Here is a 25430-nt window from a genome sequence, read left to right on the forward strand (position 1 = left end):
TACAATGTCTTGAGGTAACCTTTTCTCTGTGAGCAGTGAGGTCATGCTGGCCAGAGGAGAAACTGCATCAGTCCTTTGGGAAAGCGATCTAGCATAGGTATTAAAACCCTTCAGAATTACCCTGCCTTTAGTCTGAGGAAAGTATTCTAAAATCAGAGAAAGCCTTCTCCACAAAGCTTCCTGCTCATTAAAGCATTATTTATTTACCCTTGCAATTATAGAAAATTGGAAGTAACATCAGTGGGGGAATTAGTCATGGTCCAGCTAGTCAGAGAACATTGTGCAGCTACTTAATCCAAGTCTACACAGAGCCTGCAGTAACATGAGCAATGCTTACTGGTTAAGTGAAGTGACAAACGTCAGTACTATTCAGTATAATTTTTTTTTAGGGCTGCACCTGCAGGATGTGGAAATTCCCAGGGTTTGGATCAAATCAGAGCTGCAGCTGAGGCCTAAGCAATGAGCCACAGCAACACCAGATCTGAGCCACATTCTCCACCCACACTGCAGCTCATGGCAACACAGGATCCTTAACACACTGAGCAAGGCCAGGGATCAAACCTGCATCCTCATGGATACTAGTTGGGTTCTTAACCCACTGAGCCACAATGGGAATTCTGCTACTCAGCATAATTTTAACCAAGCAGTAGAGGAAGCCATTTCTTCCAAAAATGTCTAGCCATTTTTTTCCCTGAGAATATTTTCCTGAAATTTTCTAAAATTCTCATAGTGAATACATATTAATTTCATAATGATGAAATATGAAAGGCATTTTAAAAAATTACTTAGGATGATGGAAGGCCACGATGGAGGAGTAGGAGAAAAGACCATGAGCTCACCTCCTCCTGTGGACACACCAAAGTTACAAATATTTACGGAGAAAGTATTGAAGCCAAAACTTGAAAGACTAGCGGAAAAGAACTTCTATAACTAAATGCATAAAGAAGGAGCCACAGTGACATTAGTAGCAGGGGCAGAGATGCAGTTTAGTCAAGACCCACAAACAGGAGGATAATTACAATTGCAGAGATTCCCCTCAAGGATCAAGCGGTCTGAGCCTCACATCGGGCTCCCCAGCCTTGGGGACCTGAACTGGGAAGATGGGCCCCCAGAATATTTGGCTCTGAAGCCCAGTGGGGCTTAACTTTAAGAAAAGCCAAACGGTGTGGAAGATAGAGACTCCACTTTTTTTTTTTTTTTTGTCTTTTGTCTTTTTATGCCTGCACCCATAGCATATGGAGGTTCCCAGGCTAGGGGTCTAATCAGAGCTGTAGCCATTGGCCTACACCAGAGCCATAGCAACACCAGATCTGAGCCACATCTGTGACCTACACCACAGCTCATGGCAACGCTGGATCCTTAACCCTCTGAACGAGGCCAGGGATCGAACCTACAACCTCATGGTTCCTAGTCAGATTTGTTTTCGCTGCGCCGCGATGGGGACTCCCGAGACTCCACTCTCAAAGGGCATACCTGCAACCTCACACATTTAAAAGGAGCCGGGGTCAGCCTGACCTGCTGATTTTGGAAAGTCTCTCAGAGAGGCAGGGGGTAACTACAGCTCACCCTGAGGACAGACACTGGCAGCAGACATTTTGGAGAGCCTGTTCCACCACATGGACACTGGTGCTAGCAAGTACCAGTTTGGAATCCTTCCTCTAGCTCATTAGCACTGGAACACAGCCCCACCCACCAGCCTTTTGGCTCCAGTGCTGGCACGCCCCAGACCAAGCGACTAGTAGAACAGAGATACAACCCCACCCACCAGCAGGTCTGTTGCTTTAAGACCCCCAGAGCACACAGCTGCCTTAGGACCTGGCTCTGTCCACCAGAGGACCCAGAATCCAGCCTCACCCACCAGTGAGCTGGCACTAGCCCCAGGAACCCCTGGGCCATAGCCCCCACTCACTACAAGGCCAACAACAACCTTGGAAAGCCCCAGGACCTGTTTACCAGCTGGTCAACACCAACTCTGAGACACGGTGGGAAGCCAATTCTGTTCGCCAATGAGCCAGCACTAGCCCAAGGATACCCTGAAATCCAGCCCCACTCACCTTTACCAACAAGCCAAAGCCAGATTTGGGACACCTCAGATCCTGCAACTAGCCATGTCAGGAGCTGGCCCCACCCAACAACAGGTCAACACTAGGTCTGAGACTCCAGGGCCCATAACACCCCTTCCAGAACCCTGCCCTGCTCACTACTGTGAGCCAACAGCCTTTGTGATCTGGTCTCCCCCACCAGCTGCCAGCAGCCTTTGTGAAAGTTAGGGCTGGCAACAAACCAGACCAGAATCCAGCCACGCTTACGAGACCACCCTCAGCAGTCAGCCCATCACAACAGAAGAATCCATGTAGCCCACATAGGGGGCACCCTAGAGCAAATAGCTCTGGGAACAGAGAGCAGTGGGCTGCTGGGATGCATCTGACATCTCCTACAAATATATATATAAAGGGGGGGGAGGGAGGGAGAGAGGGAAAGAGAGAGGGAGAGTACAATGTATAAACCTCACAGTAACCACAAACCAAAAAATCTATAATAGCTACACATAAAGAAAAAAAAGAAGGGGATCCAGACATAACACTAAAGATGGTCATCGAATCACAATGGAAAAGAACAAAAGAGGAAGAAAGGGGTAAAAAGAACTACAAAAGGAACGCAATTAGCAAAAATGTCAATAAGTACATACGTATCAAATAATGACTTTACATGTAAATAGACTGAATTATATATATAATGAAGTATTACTCAGCCATAACAAAGAATGAAATCTTGCCATTTGCTACAACATGGATGAACTTTGAGGGTGTCGTGCTAAGAGAAATAAGTTGGAGGAGACAGATGCTATAAGATTTCACTTATATGTGAAATCTAAACAAAACAAAACAAATGAACAAACGAAACATAAACAGAGTTATGGAGACATAGGACAAAGAGGGGCCTGAGGGGAGGGGCCGGGGGAGGAAAGACATAGCTGAGAGAGATTAGGAAGGACAAAATTTCAGTTGCAAAATAAATGAATCACAGGTATGAAATGCACAGTGTGGGGAATATAGTCAGTAACTAAATCATATCTTGGTGATGACATTTTGTAACTAGACTTATCAGTTACAGAAAAAAAAATCACCATATTGTGTAATAGGAACTAATTGTAGATTTATGGATCAATTATATTTCAAAAGGAAACAAACAAACAAAATCATAGAAAAAGATCAGATTTGCAGTTACCAGAGGTGGGGGTGGGGAGACACTGAATTGGATACAGTCAGTCAAAAGGTACAAACTTCCAGTTATAAGATAAATAAGTACTAGGGATGAAATGCACAACATGAGAAGTATAATTAACCCTACTGCATGTTATATACAGAAATTGTTAAGAGAGCAAATCCTAAGAATTCTCATCACACACACAAACCTTGTTTTCTATTTCTTTACTTAAAAAAAAATTTTTTTTTTGTTTTTTTTAGGGCCACACCTGCGGCATATGGAAATTCCTGAGCTAGCAGTCAAACTGGAGCTGCATCTACAGGCCTGTACCACAGCCACAGCAACGCTGGGATCTGAGCTGCATCTGCAACCTACACCACAGCTTGCAGCAATGCCGGACCCACTGAGTGAGGCCAGGGATTGAACCTGCATCCTCATGGATACTAGTCAGGTTTTTAACCCACTGAGCCACAACGGGAATTCCCATTTCTTTACATTTGTATCTATATGAGACGATGGACGCTCACTAAACTTACTATGGTCATCACAATAATCAAGACCTCACCTGATAATGCAGCACTGGTCCCTCTTGTTCTTCTTCATGTTGAAGTAGCAGCTGTTGGCGATGGCAAAGATGTGTGGCGGCAGCTCCCCTACGTGGCGGTTGTAGTACAGCTGTATCTGCTCCACAGTGTAAAGGGGTAGCACCTGGAATGGGTTCACCGCCACCAGGATGGAGCCTGTGTACGTCTGGGGAAGGGAGGAGCTGGTTAGTGGCCTTCACTCTGAGGATCAGCACTGCCTGGCCCTGACCTTGGCCCTGAGAGCCACCAGGACTAACTGACTCTGGTCAGGAGGTGGGGACTGATTTGGGGTCGAGAGATGAGACACTCAGCTGCTCAGGTCCCACCTCTGGAAAAATAAGGGTTTTCACCAGGAATGAGAGTTCTGGGGACAGGGGGGCATTCACAGGAGCATTAAATGAGGGGGTCATGGTTAATGTTTGGTGTCTTGTCTGGTATCTAGAAAAAGCTCAATAAAAATTGACTGAATGTGTCTTCACCTGCCTTCCCCATGAGGGTGGGCAACAACGGTAGCCCTCATGGATGCCCCCTGCCCCTGAGACCCTAGTTCAGGTTCACCTGCTCATCAGGAGCCTCCCTGGGCCTGCCTGCCCCTCTAGGGTGGGACAGGGACAGCCATCTCTAGAGTCATGTAAGGATCCATGTCATCGTTTTCGTTTTAGTAAAGGAGAGGACAATCTCCCTGGTTCAGGACTATGACAGCCAGATAAATGAATGCTAGCAAAATCCCACGTAGCTGTGGCTCTGGCATAGGCCGGCAGCTACAGCTCCAATCGGACCCCTAGCCTGGGAACCTCCATATGCTGCATGAAGCGGCCCTAGAAAAGACAAAAAAAAAAAGAACGCTAGCAAAGCTCTTTGGGAAGGACAAACTGCAATTCAGTTTAGCTTATTGCTGTTATCAGTTCCAGGAACTAAGCCATCCTCAGCCACAGTGGACTCAGAGTGTCCTGTCCCCAGGAGGCCTCCTCCTTCTCTGCTCTCAGCCCCGCCCTCTGTTTGGGCCCCCTTGCTCATTTCCCACTCCTCCTCCTCAGAGCATCCCAGGAGAAGGGCTGGGCAGAGGTCAATGAGCTGCCTCTATTAGTGAGAGGCTGAGGCAGGGGGTAATGTCCCCGAGTCACAGCCACTCAAGGCAGAGCTGGTATCAGTGCTAGAATATCACTGCTCCTGGGAAGTCTGCATTAGAACAGAGATGCGAACCTTCTATCCACTGCTAGGCTTTGGAAGAAGGACCCACATCTCCCTACCCAGCCCTCCTGGTCATCACAACTCACTACATAGGAAGACGGGGGTCTTCTGCCTGGTGACCCTGTCTCCACCACATACCTAGGAAGGGACTGGGTAGAAGATGACTCCCCATGGCCTCCAGTCCACTCGACCATCAGAACAGGCCTTCTGTTCAACCACAGGTGAAAGGAAGAGGCAGCACTAATTGGGCACCTACTGTGTGTCAGGCACTGTGCTGACATGCTGCAGGTCAGCTTTTTGCACCCTTGCACCATCTTTCAGACTGGGGAGCAGAGATTGATAAGCAGCCTAGCTCACTCACAACGTGAGGCCGTGGGGAGTGGGGACCAAACCAGCTGTGCCCAGTGCATGGTTTGCTTCCCCAGCCAGGTCAGCATATGTGGCCTGAGCCCACTGAGGGAGACCACGTGGCCAGGGGGGACTCACGTAGATTTTGTGCTGTTGGTAGCGGATCAGGAGGTTGTGCACCATGCCTGCCTCGTTCAGGTCCCCAAGGCGGATCATGTCATCCACGCCCTCAGCCGAGTTGGGGTGCATGGGGCTGAGAGTGTCAAGGTCCTCTGCTTGGATCCAGTGTTCCTGGAACAAAGGGCACATTCTCCTGAGCAGTGGCCTCTGCCTGGGACATCTCCTCCACATCCTCAACAGATCTGCCAAGCTGGTGGCCAGAGCCTGGCCAGAGTCGGTTTGTGGTGAAGGGCAAGGGATGGGGTCAATCAGTGGGTGGAGTCAGCATGTGTCTAGGGCGGGGGTCAGTGTGTGCTGGGGCTAAGGGTGACCTTCAGACCAGGGTAGGCGGAGCTTGCAGCCAGGAGTTAGATTTGGGATAATCTGTGACTGGGATCGGGACAGTTTGCAATTGGGGGCTTCACAGATGGCTGTAATAAAAGTGTGCAAGTAAAAGCGATTTTTTAATTTTTTAATGGCATTGCAGACAACCCAGCGGCAGCGAGAGGCGTGAGTAGGGAAGATGGCAGGGACAGTAGCCGGAAAAAACACTGAGTTAAAGGTACAGGAAGAGAGTAGTAATGAGCCGTTGGAGTGCACTGAACAAATAAAGTAAAACACCCAGGCCCCCAAGGCGGCAGCTCATCCTGAAATGTCACAATCTGTAGCTCTCTGACACCAAACATTCCAGGGCACCAAAAGTGGTGGAAAAGTTGACAGCAGCGAACTAGAGGCGAGCTGAGGTGCACCGTAATGAGGCTGAAGAAAGGCCTGTGCGCCGAAAAAATTAAGGGGAAAAGGAGAGGAGAGAGGAAGTCCGATATGGCTGGGAAGGACGGGTTGTGTGGGAAGGCACACTGCGCCAGGCGCTGCGGAGGCTGGGGGCCAGGCGGAGAGGAGGCACAGCCCCTACCCCACGCGCCATGGAAAGTGGCGGCGGGCGCAGCCCTGCACGTGTGCCTCGAGCAGCGCACCCCCCAACCCCGCCCCACGCCATCACAGCAGCTGGCGATCAGGACTCCCAGGTCTTAGATCCCAGTCCTGGGGGTGGGCGCGGGGCCAGGTCGCCTGTGGGTTTTCGAGTCTGCAGCGCGGTGCTCAGAAGGAATGCATGGGACATCCCATCACTGGGAGGCCGGGCCAGCCGCAGGCTGCAGAGCCAAGGGCGCGGGCTGGGTGGGATCGGGCAGGCTGAGCGGGAGGCCTGGGGGCTAAGTGAGCCGGAGGGGATTAAAAAAAAACGGGACATTTTTGCAAGTAGAAGATATTATTGTTAATATTTCACTAGCTTCCTTACTATGGAGCTCACAGGTCATAGTCTGGAATTTTCTCCTCGTAAGCCAAGGCTCCATGTGTCTCACTCTGCAGCCCCTCAGCAAAGAGGGCTGCCTGAGGACTTCAGTGGCCAGCTGGACCGCTCACTCTGCATGCCCTTCTCCACTGCCTATCTCCTGCCTCACCCCTGCCCCCTAGGTGACTGAGCTGGCCCCCCTGGCAGGTCTCTTTGAGTTTCCTACCTTTTCATCTGGGCTGCTTTGGGCCTCCCCTCCAAGCATCTTTCTTGTCTTCCCTTCCCTCCTTCTTGTCCTTCCTGCTCCCCCTCTTTTACTCTGTAAACAAACTCCCTGCCCTCCCCTCCTCTCTGCCACAGCCCCTTTCCCACTTCACTCCTGCTCCCCTAGTTTTCTGTCTGCCAACTTGCTCCTGACTTCTTCACTATAGAAATAGTTCCCAAGACAGACACACCCAATGTTCACCATGATGGGCCTTCCCTGTGGTCTGTCCTGCCACATAGATCCCAGACTTGGGCTCTGGGACCCCTAGTGTTGGCAAGCAGCATCAGAGAAGGGAGGGGGCTCAAGGCCCTGGAGGGGTGAGGGTGGGGCTGAGAAGGCTGAGCCTCTTAGGAGGGCATGGCCATACTCACCTTGCCCTCATCATCTTCAACCAAGATCTTGCCAGGCTTGGTTTCTTTGACGATGCCTCCAATGGCCACACTGATCTTGTTGGCAGAGGTGGGGTTCAGCCACACGTGGTCACCCTGGAGGACAGAGAACATGACTGTCAGATTCTCACTCTATCCCTTTCCTGATCAAGACTTACCTCCCCTGGGGGCTGTCCCTTCCAACCAAGAAACCCCAAGGTGGCTGGGGCATCCTATCTCCAATTGTCCTCTCCCTTTTCCTCCTCCTCCTTCTTTTTCATCTTCCCTTTCTCCTAACCCACTCTCCCCCGTCCAGTTCTTTCTTGTCCTTGCCAGGATGTTAATGGGAGGTGGAAGGGAAAGCTTCCCTGGCCTAGCTTGGTTCTAAGAAATAACAAGATGTTTTTGCAGGAAAGGGTCCCTCTGTGAGGTAGAAAAACAGAGTTTTTGCTTTGTGACCAGCCCATAGTACCCAAGCCCATGGGCTGGGGAAAAGCAAAGACTAAAATCTCACTGGGTTTCTGCTTGGCCTGCAACATGGCATTGATTGACATGAACTTCCTTCTGATCCAAGAAAGCTCACCCCACTTGAAGAGGAGCAATCCAAAAGGAACAAGCACAGGTCCACATGCAAAGATACTGAAATTCAAAAGGAATTTTGAAGTGGTGAGTAACACTCACCAGGGAAAGCAAAAGAACTGCCACAGAGCAGTGGAAAGTTGTGCCCTAGTAATGCACCATCATTTCCAAAAATCAGAAATTAGATACTGAAACAACTGAAAAGGATGAGACGTGAACTGTTAGAGCTCAGGAAACAGTGGAAAAGAAATAATTTACGGACCAGAAATGAAAGCAAAACTGGAAACAACTACAGGGGAATAAGCACTGCTAAAATCATGGTAACGATCATAGACGACAGAGGAAGTTCCCTTGTGGTGCATTGGGATAGGGATCTGGAATTGTCACTGCAGCAGCCACTGCTGTGGTGCAGATTTGATCCCAGGCCTGGAAGCTTCCACATGCTGCAGGCATGGAAAAAACAAATGAACAAAAAACCAAACATATAAGACAAGAGGAGAAAAGTGAGGAAAATTACACAGAAATTTAAAATTAGGATTAAAAAGAAAAGGATAGTTATGGAAGACAGGTGAAAATACAAATAACTGAAGTGCCTAAAGAAGAAAACTAGAGGAAAAAAATCCAGAAAAATTATTATTGTTATTTTGATTTTTATAAACAGTTTCTTTTTTTTTACCTTTTATTTATTTTTTTTGTACTGTATAGCATGGTGACCCAGTTATACATACATGTATATATTCTTTTTTCTCACATTACATGTTCCATCATAAGTGACTAGACAGCGTTCCCAGTGCCACACAGCAGGATCTCATTGCTAATCCATTCCAAAGGCAATAGTCTGCATCTATTAACCACAAGCTCCCAGTCCATCCCACCCCCTCCCCTTCCCCCTTGGCAACCACAAGTCTATTCTCCAAGTCCATGATTTTCTTTTCTGTGGAAAGGCTCCTTTGTGCCGTATATTAGATTCCAGATATGAGTGATATCATATGGTATTTGTCTTTCTCTTTCTGACTTACTTCACTCAGTATGAGAGTCTCTAGTTCCATCCATGTTGCTGCAAATGGCATTATTTTGTTTTTTTATGGCTGAGTAGTATTCCATTGTGTATATCAGAAAAATTATTTAAAGATATAATTCAAGACAACTTTCCAAAAGTTAGTGAAGCCTATAGATTGAACATATACCAGGTACTAGGAAACAATGACAAAGTAAAACCAACTCTAGGACATACACTAGTCAAGGTTATTTGACTTCAAAAATAAAGAAATAATTTTTTGAGATGTAGGCAGAGAAAAGCCAAGTTCACTTATAAGGAGAAGATTCAGGACAAATTCAAATCATGTATGAGAGCAGAACAACTTCTACAAAGATCTCAGGAAAAGAGCACTAGAGCTATTAGGATGGCCATTATAAAAATAACAGAAAATAGCCAGTGTTAGGATGTAGAGTAATTGGAACCCTTGCACACTATTGATGAGAATGCAAAATGATGCAGCCACTGGGGAAAGCAGTATGAAGGTTCCTCAAAAAATTAAAAATAGAATCACCATATGATCCAGCAATCCCATGTCTGGATATATATCCAAAGAAATTCAAAGTAGGATCTCAAAGACATATTTGCCATCCCACTTTCTTTGCAGCATTATTCGACTATTCATAATAGCAAGAGGTAAAAGCAACCCAAATGTCCACTGGCATATGGACAAATAAACAGAAATGTAGTCTATAAGTCATTCCTCAAAACACTTGGGGTATTGATTCCAGGAGCCCCTGCAGATACCAAAATCCATGAATGCTCAAGTGCCTTATAGAAAATAGCATAGCACAATGAGTACTATACACAATGGAATATTATGCAGCCTTAAAAAGAAGGAAATCTTCTCTTGTACTACAGTGTAAATGGACCTCAAGGATATTATACAAGGTAAGAGAAGTCAGTCACAGAAGGACAAATGCTGTATGATTCCACTCATAAAGTATCTAAAGCAGTCAAAAATCATAGAAACAGAAAGTAGAAAGGTGGTTGTCAGGGACTGGAGGAGGAGGGAGGGAAAAAAATGTTCAATGAGTGTAGAGTTTCAAGAGTGCAAGATGAAAATGCTTTCAGATATTTTGCACAGCAATGTGAAAATACCTAACAATACTAATTGTACATTTAAGAATGGGGAGTTCCCGTCATGGCGCAGTGGTTAACGAATCCGACAAGAACCATGAGGTTGCAGGTTCGGTCCCTGCCCTTGCTCAGTGGGTTAACGATCCGGCGTTGCCTTGAGCTGTGGTGTAGGTTGCAGACGCAGCTCGGATCCCACATTGCTGTGGCTGTGGCGTAGGCCTGTGGCTACAGCTCCGATTGGACCCCTAGCCTGGGAACCTCCATATGCTGTGGGAGTGGCCCAAGAAATAGCAACAACAACAACAACAACAACAACAACAAAAAATGGTTAAGACAGTAAATTTAATGTTATGTGTTTTTTACTACAATTTAAAACAATAGAAAAAATCCAATAATTTTTTATCCAGCCAAACTGTCATTCTAGCTTAAAGAGATCAAACTTTTTTAAGATAGTTAGGGGACAAACTTGTCAACAGTACAAAGAAAGAAAATAGGTCCACACCAACACACATGATCATGAAGTGTCAAAATACTTAGAACAAAGAAAAAATTACAAATGCTTTCAGAGTGAAAAATGTTTTATGCCAAGGCTCAAGAATTAGAATGGTATAAGACTTTTTTTTTTTTTGGCTTTTTGCAATTTCTTGGGCCATTCCCACGCATATGGAGATTCCCAGGCTAGGGGTCTAATCGGAGCTGTAGCCACAGGCCTACGCCACAGCCACAGCAACGCGGGATCAGAGCTGTGTCTTCAACATACACCACAGCTCACGGCAACACCGGATCCTTAACCCACTGAGCAAGGCCAGGGATCAAACCCGCAACCTCATGGTTCCTAGTCGGATTCATTAACCACTGAGCCACGACGGGAACTCCAGTATAAGACTTCTTAATAGCAATGCTGGAAACCAGAAGGAGTACAATTCTTCACACTTTTCAGGGACAATTATATCCAGCTGACATTCAATATGAATAAACATATTTTTGGACCTGCAAGTTGTTATAAATATTTACCTTGTATGTACCCTTTCTCAGGAATCTATTACAGGTTGTATACAATGGAATACTACTCAGCCATTGAAAAGAACAAAATAATGCCATTTGCAACAACACGGATGCCACTAGAGATTCTCATACTAAGTGAAATAAGTCAGACAGAGAAAGACAAATACCATATGATATCACTTACAAGTGGAATCTAAAATATGGCACAAATGAACCTATCTGCCAAACAGAAACAGTCTCACAGACATAGAGAACAGATTTGTGGTTGCCAAGGGGAAGGGGGGAGGGTGTGGGATGGATGGAGAATTCGGGGTTAGTAGATGCAAACTATTACATTTAGAATGGATAAGCAATGAGGTCCTACTGTACAGCACCGGGGACTCTATCCAATCTCTTGGGGGTAGAACATGATGGAAGTTAATGTGAGAAAAAGAATGTGTGTGTGTATATATATATATATATATATATATATATATATGTATGTATGACTGGGTCTCTTTGCTGTGCAGAAGAAATTGGCACAGTATTGTAAATCAACCATACTTTAATTTAAAAAAAAAAGAAAAAAAGAGAGTAAACCTAGAGAGAGAAAGACCTTGGGTTCAGGAAAAGGGATTCAGGGCAAAGAGAGGTGAACGTAAAGTTCAGGGTGGTTTTGGAGGAGATCCCAAGACGTTCCCAAGCAGAGCCAGAGAGTATGATAGGGGAGAGAGTGCTCTGGGAGAGGATCAGGAGTGAGAACTAGAAGATGCCAGTTCAGATGCTGCATCAGCAATTCTGGGAGACTATTCTTCCTGAGGGTGAAACTGACTGAACTATCAGGTGAATCATTTTGAAGGGAGATTGATGTATCTGGGAGAAACCTGGGGTGGGGGTTACATTGTGATAAATACATGGAAAACAAAGCAGATTGGGGAAAAGGATAATTACAAAGTGTAGCAAAGGGTACACTTGGCTCGGTAGAGAGGAGCATTTTCTTAGATAAAATAAGTAAACTCTGGAGTTCCCTGGTGACCTAATAGTTAAGCATTCGGTGTTGTCACTGCTGTGGCTTGGGTTTGATCTCTGACCAGGGAACTTCTGTAAGCTGTGGGTGTGCCCCCCACCCCAAAAGTAAATTCTGCATGTAGATCTGATGAAACCTAGGATTTAACAATTTCGGGAGAAAGCAGAGCCAGAAAGTATGATAGAGATAGATAGTGCTCTGGAAGGGAGTCAGGGGTGAGGAGCTAAGGCCTTTCTCACCTAGTGGGAAGTCAATTGTAGACTATTCCTGGCACCCCAAACTCAAGTAGCTCTGTACGCATGTTTTTAAGAGACTCAGAGGGAAATATCAAAGAATCAACTAGAAAGTGGATGGTGGTCACCTCTGTGGAAGAGGAAGTAGGGAACTGATCCTTTAAACCTTATGCAACTCAAAGCTAAATGAAAGAGAACAGAAGTTCCCATTGTGGCACAGCAGAAATGGACCCAACTAGTATCCATGAGGATGCAGGTCTGATTCCTGGCCTCACTCAGTGGGTTAAGGATCTGGTGTTGCTGTGAACTGTGGCGTAGGTCATAGATGCAGGTTGGATACTGTGTTGCTGTGGCTGTGGTGTAGGCCTGCAGCTGTAGCTCCAATTGGACCCAATTGGACCTGGGAACTTTCATATGTCATGGATGTGGCCCTAAAAAAAAAAAAAAAGAAAGAAAAAGAACAGCAAGAAACAGCTGCTACAGGATATAGAAGACCAGCCTGAGCAACCTCCTGGGCTCAGTGAACTAATTAAATCACATCAGGAACCTCGGAGACATGGAGAAGCTTTCTTAAAAGGATGAAATTTCAGCATAAAAATTGTGGTGTGCATGAGTTATCTTTATGGCTCAGCGGTAATGAATCCTACTAGTAGGCATGAGGATGCAGGTTCGATTCTGGGCCTCAATCGGTGGGTTGACGATCTGGCATTGTCATGAGCTGTGGTATAGGTCACAGATGTGGCTCAGATCCTGAGTTGCTGTGGCTGTGGTGTAGGCTGGCAGTTGCAGCTCTGATTTGACCCCTAGCTTGAGAACTTCCATATGCCATGGGTGCGGCCCTAAAAGGAAAAACTCTTTAGACAAAACAAACAAACAAATAAACAAAAAAAAAAAACAAAACAGGCAAAGAAAAAGAAAAAGAGAAAAAAGAAAATAAAATTTCAGTATGCAGCTGCAACAGTCAGCAAATCACCAAGGCAAGAAGATCGTAGGTCAAAGATCATAATCATAGATGACTGGCATCTCACAGCAAACTTGACCATTTCCAATCCACACTGAACGATAGGTGTCAGCCCAACATGAGCTGGAAGAATAAAGAAAAGACCTGAAGCATGACTTCTGCTCACTCCATTAGACCAAAGCTCTACTAGGAAATACATGAGAAGCCAAGCAGCAGTAAACAGAGATTTTTCATGGGCTCTATTGGAGGAAAGAATTGACTGTGTAAAAGCAACTGAATCAGGAAAAGAATGAACGAGAAGAGATAAAGCAGAAGCTGTCAGCTGCAAAGAAAGTAAAGTCTATATTGCGGTTCAAGGAATAGAGGATGAGTTGCAGAAAGCAGAGAGATGTATGGAAAAACCTGACAACTGCCTGCTGCCCATGAAGCAGAAAAGCTTTTTCCCCAGCCCGAGACAGAAATTACAACAAGGAAACTCAATGACCCAAGGCCATGAAGAAGCCACATCCAGGGAACTTGATCCTCAGCTTCCAAGGTGGGTGGGAGCTTCTGGCCATTGGCTGAAATGGCTGCTGTGCCCTGATCCCATGAGCCCACCTGCCAATTCTTCTCTTTCCAAAGTAGAAGAGACAGACCTAGAGATGGCTCTGTACTGCATTTACTTAGATAAATGGAGGGTCAGATGGGCCATGGAGGAATCTGCAGCAGGAGGCCTCTGGTTTAAGCTCCAGTGCAGGTCCATCGGAAGACCCAAAGAACCCAAAGAGACAGATGTCATAGTTACTGCTGGTGCTGAGGATCCTGTTTTTCCCAGGAATGCCCCCTACTGCCTGCTCATTGGATCACCTCCACCTGTGATAAAGTATAGATTGAGGATTGATTGAGGATCGGGAATGACAGATTAGCCATCAAGCTCCACAAATATTTATGGCTTCATAAATTGTAGATGGTGCCAATCTAGCAGAGAGAGACTTTGAATTTCAAAGTATTTCCACCCAGTGTTGCCCACTGAAGGTTCCCTGATCCTCTGCACACTGGTATGAAAAACTTTATAGTCCTCATTTGGAAGGAAAATGGGGTTTCAGTAAAGTGACTGAAAGCCAACCTACACCCTGGGCCTTGGGATGGCCCAGAAAGAGTGACAGCACCAGGCTCTGGGTGTCTTCAGTTGCCTCTTGGGTGGGGGTGGAGAGCCAGTGTTGTGGTTGCAGCAAGAGAAAGGCCTATTTGCATGTCCATATTTACAATAACCAAGACATGGAAGCAGCCTAGGTGTCCACTGACAGAAAAAGATTAAAGAAGATGTGGTACATACATATGCAATGGAATGTTACTCGGCCATAAAAAAAGAATAAAATAATGCCATTTGAAGCAATATGGATGAACCTAAAGATTATCATACTAATTGAAGTAAATCAAACAAAGACAAATCTCATAAATATCACTGATATGTGGAAACTATAATATAAATGAATTTATTTACAACACAGAAACAGATTCAAAGATATGGAAAAAAAATTTTATGGTTACCAAAAGGGAAAGGGGGTGGGAGAGGGATAAACAAGGAAATTGAGACTAGCAGATACAAACAACTATGTATAAAATAGATAAGCAACAAGGTCTAACTGCATAGCACAGCAAGCTATAGTCAATATCCTGTAATAAACCATAATGGAAAAGAATAACAATATATATTAAATATATATAAAAGAAGATGGCTGTCTGCAAGCCAGGGAGAGAGGCTTCACATGACACAAATCCCATTAGAACCTCAATTTAGGACTTTCAACCTCCAGATCTCTGAAAATATAATTTCTGTAGTTTAAGCCTCCCAGTCTATGCCGTTTTGTTACAGCAATCTGAGCAGATTGATAGAAAGCCCCTTTGCAGTCAGACAGTTCTCAGCTCTCCTCTGCATTCCATGAGCTACATAGCCTTGAGCAGGTCGCTAAATTTCCCTGGGCTTCAGTTTGCTCCTCTGCTGAAAGGGGTAGCTTTACAGGGCTGTTATCAAGATAGACTGTGATATGGGTAAGGAACCTAGATAGCACCCAGCACAGAGGAGGCACAGAGAGACAATATGGAATTAATAGGTTCAGTATGGTTCTGTCCTTTAGTCAACAATCACTTGGATGCTAGGAAGGATTCACTGATGAATAAGACAACCACCTTCCTCTCAAGGAACTTGCAATCTTATTATTTTTTTAATTTATTTAAAATTTTTTTACTTTCTTTTTTTCTTTTTAGAGCTGCACTCACAGCATATGGAAGTTCCCAGGCTAGTGGCCGAATCGAAACTGCAGCTGCAGGCCTATGCCACAGCCACAGCAACACCAGATCTGAGCCATATCCATGACCTACACCGCAGTTTGTGGTGATGCCAGATCCTTAACCCACTGAACAAGGCCAGGGATGGAACCTGCATCCTCATGGATACTAGTCGGATTCTTAACCTGTTGAGCCACAATGGAAACTCTGGAAATTGCAATCTGAGAAGACAGAACAGACCCATAATTGCAACTGAGAGGAGTATGTCCCCAGGAGGTATCTTTCTAACGCTGCATGAAGTTAGTCCCAGTCCCAGTGGGACCCTTGGAACTCATGCATCCCATGGGTCTATTCTTTCATGAAACAAACCTGCTTCATTCTAAAATCTCCTCATACTCCAAAAGGGTGCCAAGTCCTAATGTTTATGATTTTGTTACCCAAAGCCCTTGCAACCTGAGCTTTTAGACCATGTGTGTTCTCTCTCCAGCCTAAAACAGCCTTATCTCTCTTCTGTAGCTGCTTATTCTGTGAGTCATATGCTTAGAGGGTTCAGGAGCCAACAAATGAGAAAACCCTTTGTCAAGATATTTTAGGCTCTGAATATAAGTTAGGGATTACTGTGTATTCATGGCCACTCTGTCAAGGCCCAGAGGTTGGCCAAACTCCTTTTCTTTAGGTGCTATTATCTGTCTTGTTCTTCAAATTCCCTGCCTCTCGTATTTTCCTTATAGGGTCTCATTGCCTCTCTTCTTCTTTCCTTGGGAGTGATTTGACTCAGCCCTTGGCAACTCCTAGGAACAACCCTTAGATGGAAAAGATACAGTTCTTACCAGTCTTAAGCCTGACATCCTGAGGCAGCGGCTCCTGACAGCCTGTGTGCAGAGAGAAAGCAGAAGGTCAGCGTTCATGGCCCTGACTTGGAGCTTTGGAGGGTAGGGGCCACGTGTGTTCCCTGTCATGGCCCTGAGTGCCTGGCCTGGGGCCAAGAAATGACTCTTAATAAACGGATGGATGAGTCATAGTCCCATCACAAGTGTAAGAGGAGGCCCTCCCAGCTTCTTCTATCCTAGCTCATCTTCACTGGAGGTCTATTTTGCAGTCAGCCCTGGACTAGACATAGGGAATGGAGTGGTTCTTAGGACACTGTCCCTGACATCCAGATGATCAGACTGCATCTGGTCAGACATCTGTAAGAACCAGCCATCACCATATACCACAAGGAGCGCTGAGGGAAACAACTATAAACACAACATACTTTATCTAAACCTCACGGTATCCCCTCAAACAGGATATCCCCCCGTTTCGTTCATGAGACGTCAAAGGAAAGGTGACCTGTTCATCAGTAGCATGGCTAGGAATTCAACTTGGGCCTACCTTTTTTCAAACCTGTCCCCAGCTCCTGGCCCCCTCCCAGGTGCTTGGGAGCTCACAGGCAGGCCTATAGCTGCCAGCAGGTGGCGGAGGGGAGGAGGAGCGCTGCCTGCCACTAGCCTTGCGCTTCCTTGCCGGGGTTAGCAGAAGGCAGGTACTGGCTTTTTGGTGCATCACATGATCCCCACTTCTAACCTGTCCCACCCCCACCCCCCACCCACCTACCCCCGCCCCGGGAGGGACCCAGGAAATATTTGTTCAGTGAAACAGAGAACAAAGCCCTTGGAGAGGATGTGATTTGACCATGGCTTTGCCAAATGAGTAAGAATTCATAATTGAAGGAAAAGGGGTCACACGCTAGGAACACTGCAATTTTAGCAAAGGCAGAGGGGAAAGAGCCCAGGTTGTGAGGGGTCAGCGTGGTTAGGTAGAGTAGACCGAGTGGGGAGATATGAGCAGAGTAGGGGTGTAGGGAGTGGATGAGTGTGACAGAATATCTTTGCCAATCTGTTCTGCTGGACAAAGACTTTTCTAATTCCAACATTCATTTAGTGCATGGGCATTTATACACCTAGAGCAATCTACGCCTTCCAGCATTTATTGAATGCCTACTATGTAGGAGGCACTAGTCAGATGGAGTTTCCTCGTTAAGCTCTGAGGCTACTGATCTTTCAAGGGGACCCTGGTCCATCCCCCACCTCACATATCCTAGGAGGTAGTGGGTGGGAAAGATGCAGGGGGGCATTGTCCACTCCCTGGTTCCCCACTGTTGCTCTGGCTCCTCCCTTCTCCATCCCAGCTAGGAATTTGAGGCCCAGCTATGTTCTTTGTCACTCTCACCCCTCGCCCATGGCACCGACTTCCACAAACATCACATCATCCCTCTCCAGACACCAGGATCTGCTTCAGGAGTGCCCCTGCCAGTCCTGCCAGCCCTGAGGGATGACCTGCCACATGTCCTGAATCTCACTCCTCTGACCCCCAGACTCCAACTGACCTCTACTCCTCCTCAATTGGCCCTGGGCTTCCTGTGTCCCAGAACTTCTCCACTTCAGGAGCCATGTCCTCCAACTGCTACTCTCCAGCTGTACCCCAGACCAGCACGAGGCAACTATTCCCTCATTTCATCGCAGCCCCTTGGCCCTTTCTTTTTTCCCCAGTCTATCAACAAGGCATCCTAGGGAGTTTCCATTGTGGCTCAGTGGTAACAAATCCGACTAGTATCCACTATGTCATGGGTTCGATCCCTGGCCTCACTCAGTGGGTTAAGGATCTGGCATTGCCGTGAGCTGCTATGCAGCTTGCAGACACAGCTTGGATCTCAAGTTACTGTGGCTGTGACATAGGCTGGAAGCTGCGGCTCTGATTCTACCCCTAGCCTGGGAACTTCTATATTCCACAGGTATAGTCATAAAAAGACACAAAAAAACAAAACAATGACGAAAACAGAAATTTAAAAAAAAAAAACCAAGGCATCCTAGCTTCATTTCTATGCCAACCAGCCTAGAAACTGGTTTTAAAAAAATTTTTTTCTGGAACAAAGTGGTTTTATAAATATCCATCACTGGAATATAAAAATAAAGTACAATAAGCTGCCCACTATGTGGATCCTCCTCGTTTACCACTGTCTTGTGAGTGTTGTTGACACTTGTGAGTGCTCTCACTTTGCAAAGTCCCAACACTGAGCTGAGCATGCTAAGGATGGGTCACATCATCTTGACAACTGGAATCCAGGAATATTCATGGCTTGCACTTCCTCTAGGATTTTGGAAATGCCCAGGGACCTGTGAGTGGGCCCTGGTCAGTTCTTTTTGTAACAAAAACAAAAATATTCCTATTTCAAAGCTTACTCTTTGAACACCTTGATCTTTGTTGCTGAAGAGAGAAATCACCCTCAGCTGCCAGCTGTGCCCACTCCTTGCCTTTCCCTATTCCTCTGAGCATTTAAACAACTCCCCAGGGAAAGGGACCCCCTGACAGCCCTGCTCTCTCAAGCCTCCTCCTTCAGGGCTTTTGCTTTATCAGTTACTGTGGAGGTTCGAATATATCCTCAAATGCTTTTCACAGCTCCAAAGATGGAGGCTCATTCTCCCTACCTTGGGTGTGGACTTAGTGACTCCTTTCTAATAAACAGAATAAGGTGGAAGTGATGTAGTGTACTTTCTGGGACTATTCATAAAATGCTCTGTGGCTTCCTCCTTGCTCTCTCTAAGATCACTCAGCCTGGAGAAACTTGCTGCCATGTCATGAAGACACTAAAGCAGCCCAGAGGGGCGACCCACGCTGTGAGAAACTGAGGTCTCCAGTCAACAGCCAGCGATCTTGGAAGCAGATCTTCCGGCCATGGTCAAGTCTTCTGATGACCAGAGCTCCAGCCAGTACCCTGACTGCAACCTTGTTATGGGTTGAATTGTATCCCACCCCCTTACCCCCAAGTTCCCATGTTGAATTCTTAGAATGGGACTATATTTGAAGATAAGGCTTTTAAAGAGGTGGTGAAGTTAAATTGAGGCTGTTGGGTGGGTCTAATCCAACGTGACTAATGTCCCTGAAAGAAGACAAAGAGATGTGAGAGGTGTGTGTGCAGACGGAAGGCTATATGAGGACAAAAGATCTACAAGCCAAGGAGAGGGGCCTTGGGAAGAACCACCCCTGCTGGTATCTTTGGTCTCGAACTTCCATCTCCAGAACTGTGAGAACATAAATGTCTGTTGTTTAGGCTGCCAATTCTGTGGCATTTTGTTATGGTCGGTCTAGAAAATGAATGCAAACTTCATGAGGGTTCCTGGCCTTCTGCCCGGCTAAGCCACACTTGGATTTCAGAAATTGTGTGAGAAAATGAGTATTTGTCATTTTAAGCTGCAAAGTTTTGGAGTCATTTTTTTATGTAGCAATAGGTAACTAATACAATTACCCCTTCTCTCACATCTTCATTCATTCTTACTCTTTTTTGCCTTCCTGCAGAAAGATGCAAATCTTGTCTATCTTAGAATGGATTTTCTTGGCCCCATGGCACCCTCCAGCTATTGTCTTCCTCTTGCTTCGACTCTACAGCTAAACTGCTTGAAAGACTTGCACCATCATGCTGCTTCCACTCTCTTGCCCTTTATGCCTTCCCAAGCCTTGGGTCACACACACATACCCACAAACACTACACCAACTCCTCCAGAGACAACATTGCACAAATCAATGCCAGGACTCTTTCAGCCATTCCCCCTTCCCTGACCATGCCCCCTTGGCTTCTGCAGGACTGCACTTCCCTGTCTTTCCTTTGCTTCTGGGGGTCCCCTCAATCTCCTCCCAAGGTCCTTTCCCTTGCCCTGATCTCTTGGTGGCTGGGGGGAGATGCTAGTTGTTTTTATCTGCCTGATATGCCTTCTGTATTTTCTTCTTGGGAAACCCTCCCCCCATGTCCAAAATGTTTCTGATAGGGACCATGAATCATAGTACCCCAGAGATGGCATGTGATCCAAGCAAGGGTCAAGCACAGGTTTTCCCTGAGATGTTATGAATTGGAGCTGGGTTAGTTTTCTCTCTGGTTGCAAAATTTTGAAGTGTGATTCCATAACTGCTGGGGGCTATATCTTAGTGTCCTGAAAATAGCTAATATGAGAGAATACATTTGGCAGGCCAGGAGGGAATGAAATAAAAGACAGAAATCTTGCCTTTGCCTTTTTGCATTTTATTATTTGAGCCAAGCCATCTGGACTTTCATCGAAATCATAGAATTCTTATCTATCTGGTGGCTCTCATTCTATTCTCTTTTAGCCTGTCCACTCACCTTGTGCATTCCTACTTTCTCTCAGGGACATTGACAGGATCAAAGCCCTTCCAAGCCTAAAATCAATGCCTCCAACCCTCATCTATATTCAGAACTCCAGGCTTACCAATGCCCTATTCTTTGGATATCTTCAGCAGAAAGTCTGCAGATACATAAAAATCAACATGACTACATATCTCCTCTTCCCCCTACCCATCCTTTCCCCTTCATTCTTTAACTCAATGAATGAAACTAGAAATTATTGAAGGAAACACTGGAGTCATCCTGTTACCCTCGTATCCCAATGATCACTAGGATTTGAAGATTCCATATTCTAAAAACCTGAAGTTCCCAACTATATGTTATCTATAAGAAACTCACTTTAAATATAAAGATATAGATAGATATCTGATAAAGAGATAGAGAAAAATATACCTGACTAATACAAATCAAAAGAAAGCTGGAGTAGCCACACTGATTTCAGGCAGTGCTGACTTCAGGGAAAGGTAAATTATGAGGAATATAAAGTGATATTACATAATAATAAAAGGGCCAGTTCCCTAAGAAGATATGACATTACTTACTTGTATATGCCTAACAACAGCGCATCAAAATACATGTGGCAAAAACTGGTAGACCTACAAGGAGAAAAGATAAATCTACTATTATAGTTGGAAACTTTAACACCTTTCTATCAGCAATTGACATACTTGGCAGGCATAAAATAAGTAAGGACATAGTTGAACTGAATAGCACCATTACCTAACAGGATTTAATTGACATTTTTAGAATACTTCATCTGACAACAGCAGAATATAACTTCTCCTCAAGTTCACATGGAATATTCACCAATACAGACAACTTTCTGGGCCATAAACACCCTTGAGAAAATTTAAACATAAAAATTATATGGAGTTCCCATCGTGGCTCCGTTAACGAATCCTACTGGGAACCATGAGGTGGCGGGTTCGATCCCTGGCCTTGCTCAGTGGGTTAAGGATCCGGCATTGCCATGAGCTGTGGTGTAGGTTGCAGACGCGGCTCGGATCCCGCGTTGCTGTGGCTCTGGCGTAGGCTGGTGGCTACAGCTCCGATTCTACCCCTAGCCTGGGAACCTCCATATGCCTCAGGAGTAGCCCAAGAAATGGCAAAAAGACAAAAAAAAAATTATATAATGTCTGCTCTCAGACTATGATGAAATTAAGCTAGATATCAAAATAGCTGGAAAATCCCCAAATATTTGGAGGCTAAGAAACATAAATAACAAGGAGTCAAAGAAGTCTCAAGAAAATTCTTAAAATGTTTTCAAATAAATGAAAATTCAAATCAAGGATGATGGAGCAGGAGGACATGGAATTCATCTTCCTCCATGAACATATCAAAAATACATCCACATGTGGAACAATTCTCACTGAAAACTAACTGGAGACTAACAGAAAGACTTGTACAACCCAGACTCTAAGAAAGATACACATGGAGTTCCCGTCGTGGCTCAGTGGTTAAGGAATCCAACTAGGAACCATGAGGTTGTGGGTTCGATCCCTGGCCTTGCTCAGCGGATTAAGGATCCGGCATTGCCATGAGCTGTGGTGTCGGTTGCAGACGCGGCTCAGATCCCGTGTTGCTGTGGCTCTGGTGTAGGCTGGTGGCTACAGCTCTGATTTGACCCCTAGCCTGGGAACCTCCATATGCCGCGGGAGCGGCCCAAGAAATGGCAAAAAGACAAAAAAAAAAAAAAAGAAAGGAAGGAAGGAAGGAAGGAAGGAAGGAAGGAAGGAAGGAAGGAAGGAAGAAAGGATGAAAGATAGAAAGATACACATAAAATTGGGAAGAGAAGCAGTCAAGTGGGGACCTGTGTCCCTGGGAGGTGACTCAGAAGAAAAAAGAGAGTACATGGGCACAGACCCTCCCTGAAGAGGAGCAGTTTGAGCCACATTGGGTACCCAAGCCCTGGGATCTGACAAAGAGAAGATAAGCCCCCTTGGCTGGTTGGAGGGCCCGTGGGACTAACAGGAGGACTGTGGATACCTTGGACCCTACTTGTAAGGAGCACATGAATACTTGTTAGCACCCAAAGCAGGGTGGAGAGGGTAGATTGAAACCACACACCTGGCTGACTGGTTTCCCAGGACCACCCTGGAACATGCCCTATCCTGAGCGAAATGAATGTCCCAGTACCACTTGCCCTGTGCCATAGCTTCACACTGGTGTGACGGCTGTCGCGACCAAGGAGAAAGCTCTGCTGTGAGAGTCTGTGGCAGCTCAAACACTAAGCAGCTTCTGAGCACAGAGGGGGCCATTTTAATGGCAATTGTACAGATATCACATCAGAAGCAGTCCAGATTCTGATTGTAGCCATATCACTATACACTGTGCTTGACCCTCACCATACTCACACCAGCCCCTCTTGCTCCAGCACTGCCCCCTTCTGGACTGAAGGTGCTGGTTCTGGAAGGAGGACGGGCACATTCTTAAAAAGAAATTAGCTGGCTCACATCTAACACTCAGGGCTTCTGTTCCAGCAACTTGGGACCTAACCCCTCTGTTGATAAGGCAGTGTTGGCCGCTGAGCAGAGGGGAATCCTCCAATTTACACCTGGCTCTAGTCCTAGCCTCTCCTCCTCCAGTCCCACCTACTACCAAGGTGATAGCAGCCAACGCATTCCAAGGAAAGATGTCATTTCCAATCATGTCAAATCTAGCTCTCCTGTAATTCTCATTGTGGTTCAGTGGGTTAAGAACCCAACTAGTATCCATGAGTACATGGGTTTGGTTCCTGCCCTTGCTCAGTGGATTAAGGATCCAGGATTGCTGCAAGCTGTAGCATAGTTCACAGACACAGCTCAGTTCTAGCATGGCTGTGGCTGTCACATAGGCCAGAAGCTGCAGCCCCAATTTGGCTGCTGGCCTGGGAACTTCCACTGCAGCAAGTGCAGCTGTAAAAAAAAAAATCTGGTTCTGCCAGCAAAGCCATTGGGCACGTGTAAAATGTATAGGGACATGTCTACATAAGGACACCCCTTCAAGACAACCATAGGTAATAATTTCACACAAATTCAAAGAGACAGAGAAGAATAATTAAAATGAGGAGAGAGAACAATTTGTCTCAGTTGAGAGCAAGAGAAAAACCCTTGAAAAAAAAAACTCATGAAACAGAATTTACTACATAAAAATTCAAAGCATTAGTGGAGCTCCCTTGTGGTGCAGTGGGTTAAGGCTTAGGTCCCTGCTGTGGCGTGGGTTCAATTACTGGCCTGGGAACTTGCATATGCCATTGGCGTGGCCAACCTCCCCCCAAAGCATGAGTAATAAGAATGCTAACTGAATTATGAAAAGAATAGATGAACACAGAGGATTTTAAGGAAATATAAAATATTAAAAAGAAGCAGTCAGAACTGAAGAATACAAGAACTCAAATGAAAAACATACCAGAAGAAATGAACAGCAGACTAGGTGATACAGAAAAATGCATAAGCAATATGGAGGGTTGGATGATGGAAATCACCCAAGCAAAACAGCAAAAAGAAAAACAAAATTAAAAAAAATGAAAACAGTTTAAGGAATCTTTGGGATAACATCGAGCATACCAATATTCACATTGTAGGGGTCCCAGAAGAAGAAGGGATAGAGAAGAAAGTAAAAAATGTATTGAATGAAATTATGGCTGAAAACCTCCAAAGCATGAAGAAAGAAAAAGTTACACAGGTACAGGAAGCATAGAGAACCCTAAATAAGATGAGCCCAAACAAACCCACACCAAGATATATGGTAATTAAAATGGAAAAGTTAAAGAAAAAGAGAGAATTCTAGAGGAAGCAAGAGAAAAACAAAAAGCTATATACAAGAGAGCCCCCATTAGACTATCAGCTGATTTCCCTGCAGAAATTTTACAGGTCAAAAGGAAGTAGCATGATATATATATATATATATATATATATATATATATATATATATATATATATATATATATAAAATGCTGAAAGGGAAAACCCTGAAACCTAGGATAGTCTACCCAGCAAGATTATCATTTAGAATTCATAGAGAAAAAAATTCTCAGACAAGCAAAAATTGAGTTCATTAATACTAAACCAACCTAAAAACAATGTTAATTGGAAAAGAAAAGGCTATAACAAGACATAAGCATCTACAAGAACGAAAAAAAATCTCACTGGTAAAGGCAAATATGTAGTAAAGGCTGAGGATCAACCACTTAGATAAGCTAGTACAAAGATTAAAAGACAAAAAATTGTCAAATCAAATATAACTAGGATAATCAGTAAAGGCATAAACATGAAGATGCAAAATATAATACCAAAAATACCAAGTGTGGGGGAATGGAATAGAACATGTAGATCTTTAAGAGAGTGTTTGAAATTTAAAAACAACATGTTTAAAACAATTAGACATAGTTATAGGTCAATATATATGAACCTCATTGTAGCCACAAATCACAAACCTACAATGTATACAAGCATACATATCAAGCATATCACTAAAATAAAAGTTAAAAAAAAAACAAATTACAACAGAAGAGACAAAAAGAATAAGAAAAGAACAGGGAGGAATTACAAAAAGAGGAGTTCCCACCGTGGGTCAGCAGATTTAGAACCCAGCTAATATCCACTAAGATGCGAATTCAATCCCTGGCCTCGCTCAGTGGGTTGGTGATCCAGGCTTGCTGTGAGCTGTGGTGTAGATTGCAGATATGGTTTGGATCC

The 25430-nt window shown here is 45.1% G+C and overlaps 1 protein-coding gene across 1 annotated transcript in view; it reads right to left on the reverse strand.

Moving 5' to 3' along the window:
- The window catches only part of MYO7B (myosin VIIB), a 71840-nt gene extending 64292 nt beyond the window's left edge, over positions 1-7548 (reverse strand). Inside the window, exons 1-3 of the mRNA XM_047772621.1 lie at positions 7417-7548; positions 5469-5621; positions 3773-3957 (exon numbers count right to left, since the gene is read on the reverse strand). Coding sequence (XP_047628577.1) covers positions 3773-3957; positions 5469-5621; positions 7417-7548 — 470 coding nt within the window. The remainder of the gene's footprint in view (positions 1-3772; positions 3958-5468; positions 5622-7416) is intronic.
- Between the last annotated feature and the right edge of the window lie 17882 nt (positions 7549-25430).

The sequence above is a fragment of the Phacochoerus africanus genome, chromosome 3, assembly GCF_016906955.1.
Source record: "Phacochoerus africanus isolate WHEZ1 chromosome 3, ROS_Pafr_v1, whole genome shotgun sequence".
Taxonomy (NCBI): Eukaryota; Metazoa; Chordata; class Mammalia; order Artiodactyla; family Suidae; genus Phacochoerus; species Phacochoerus africanus.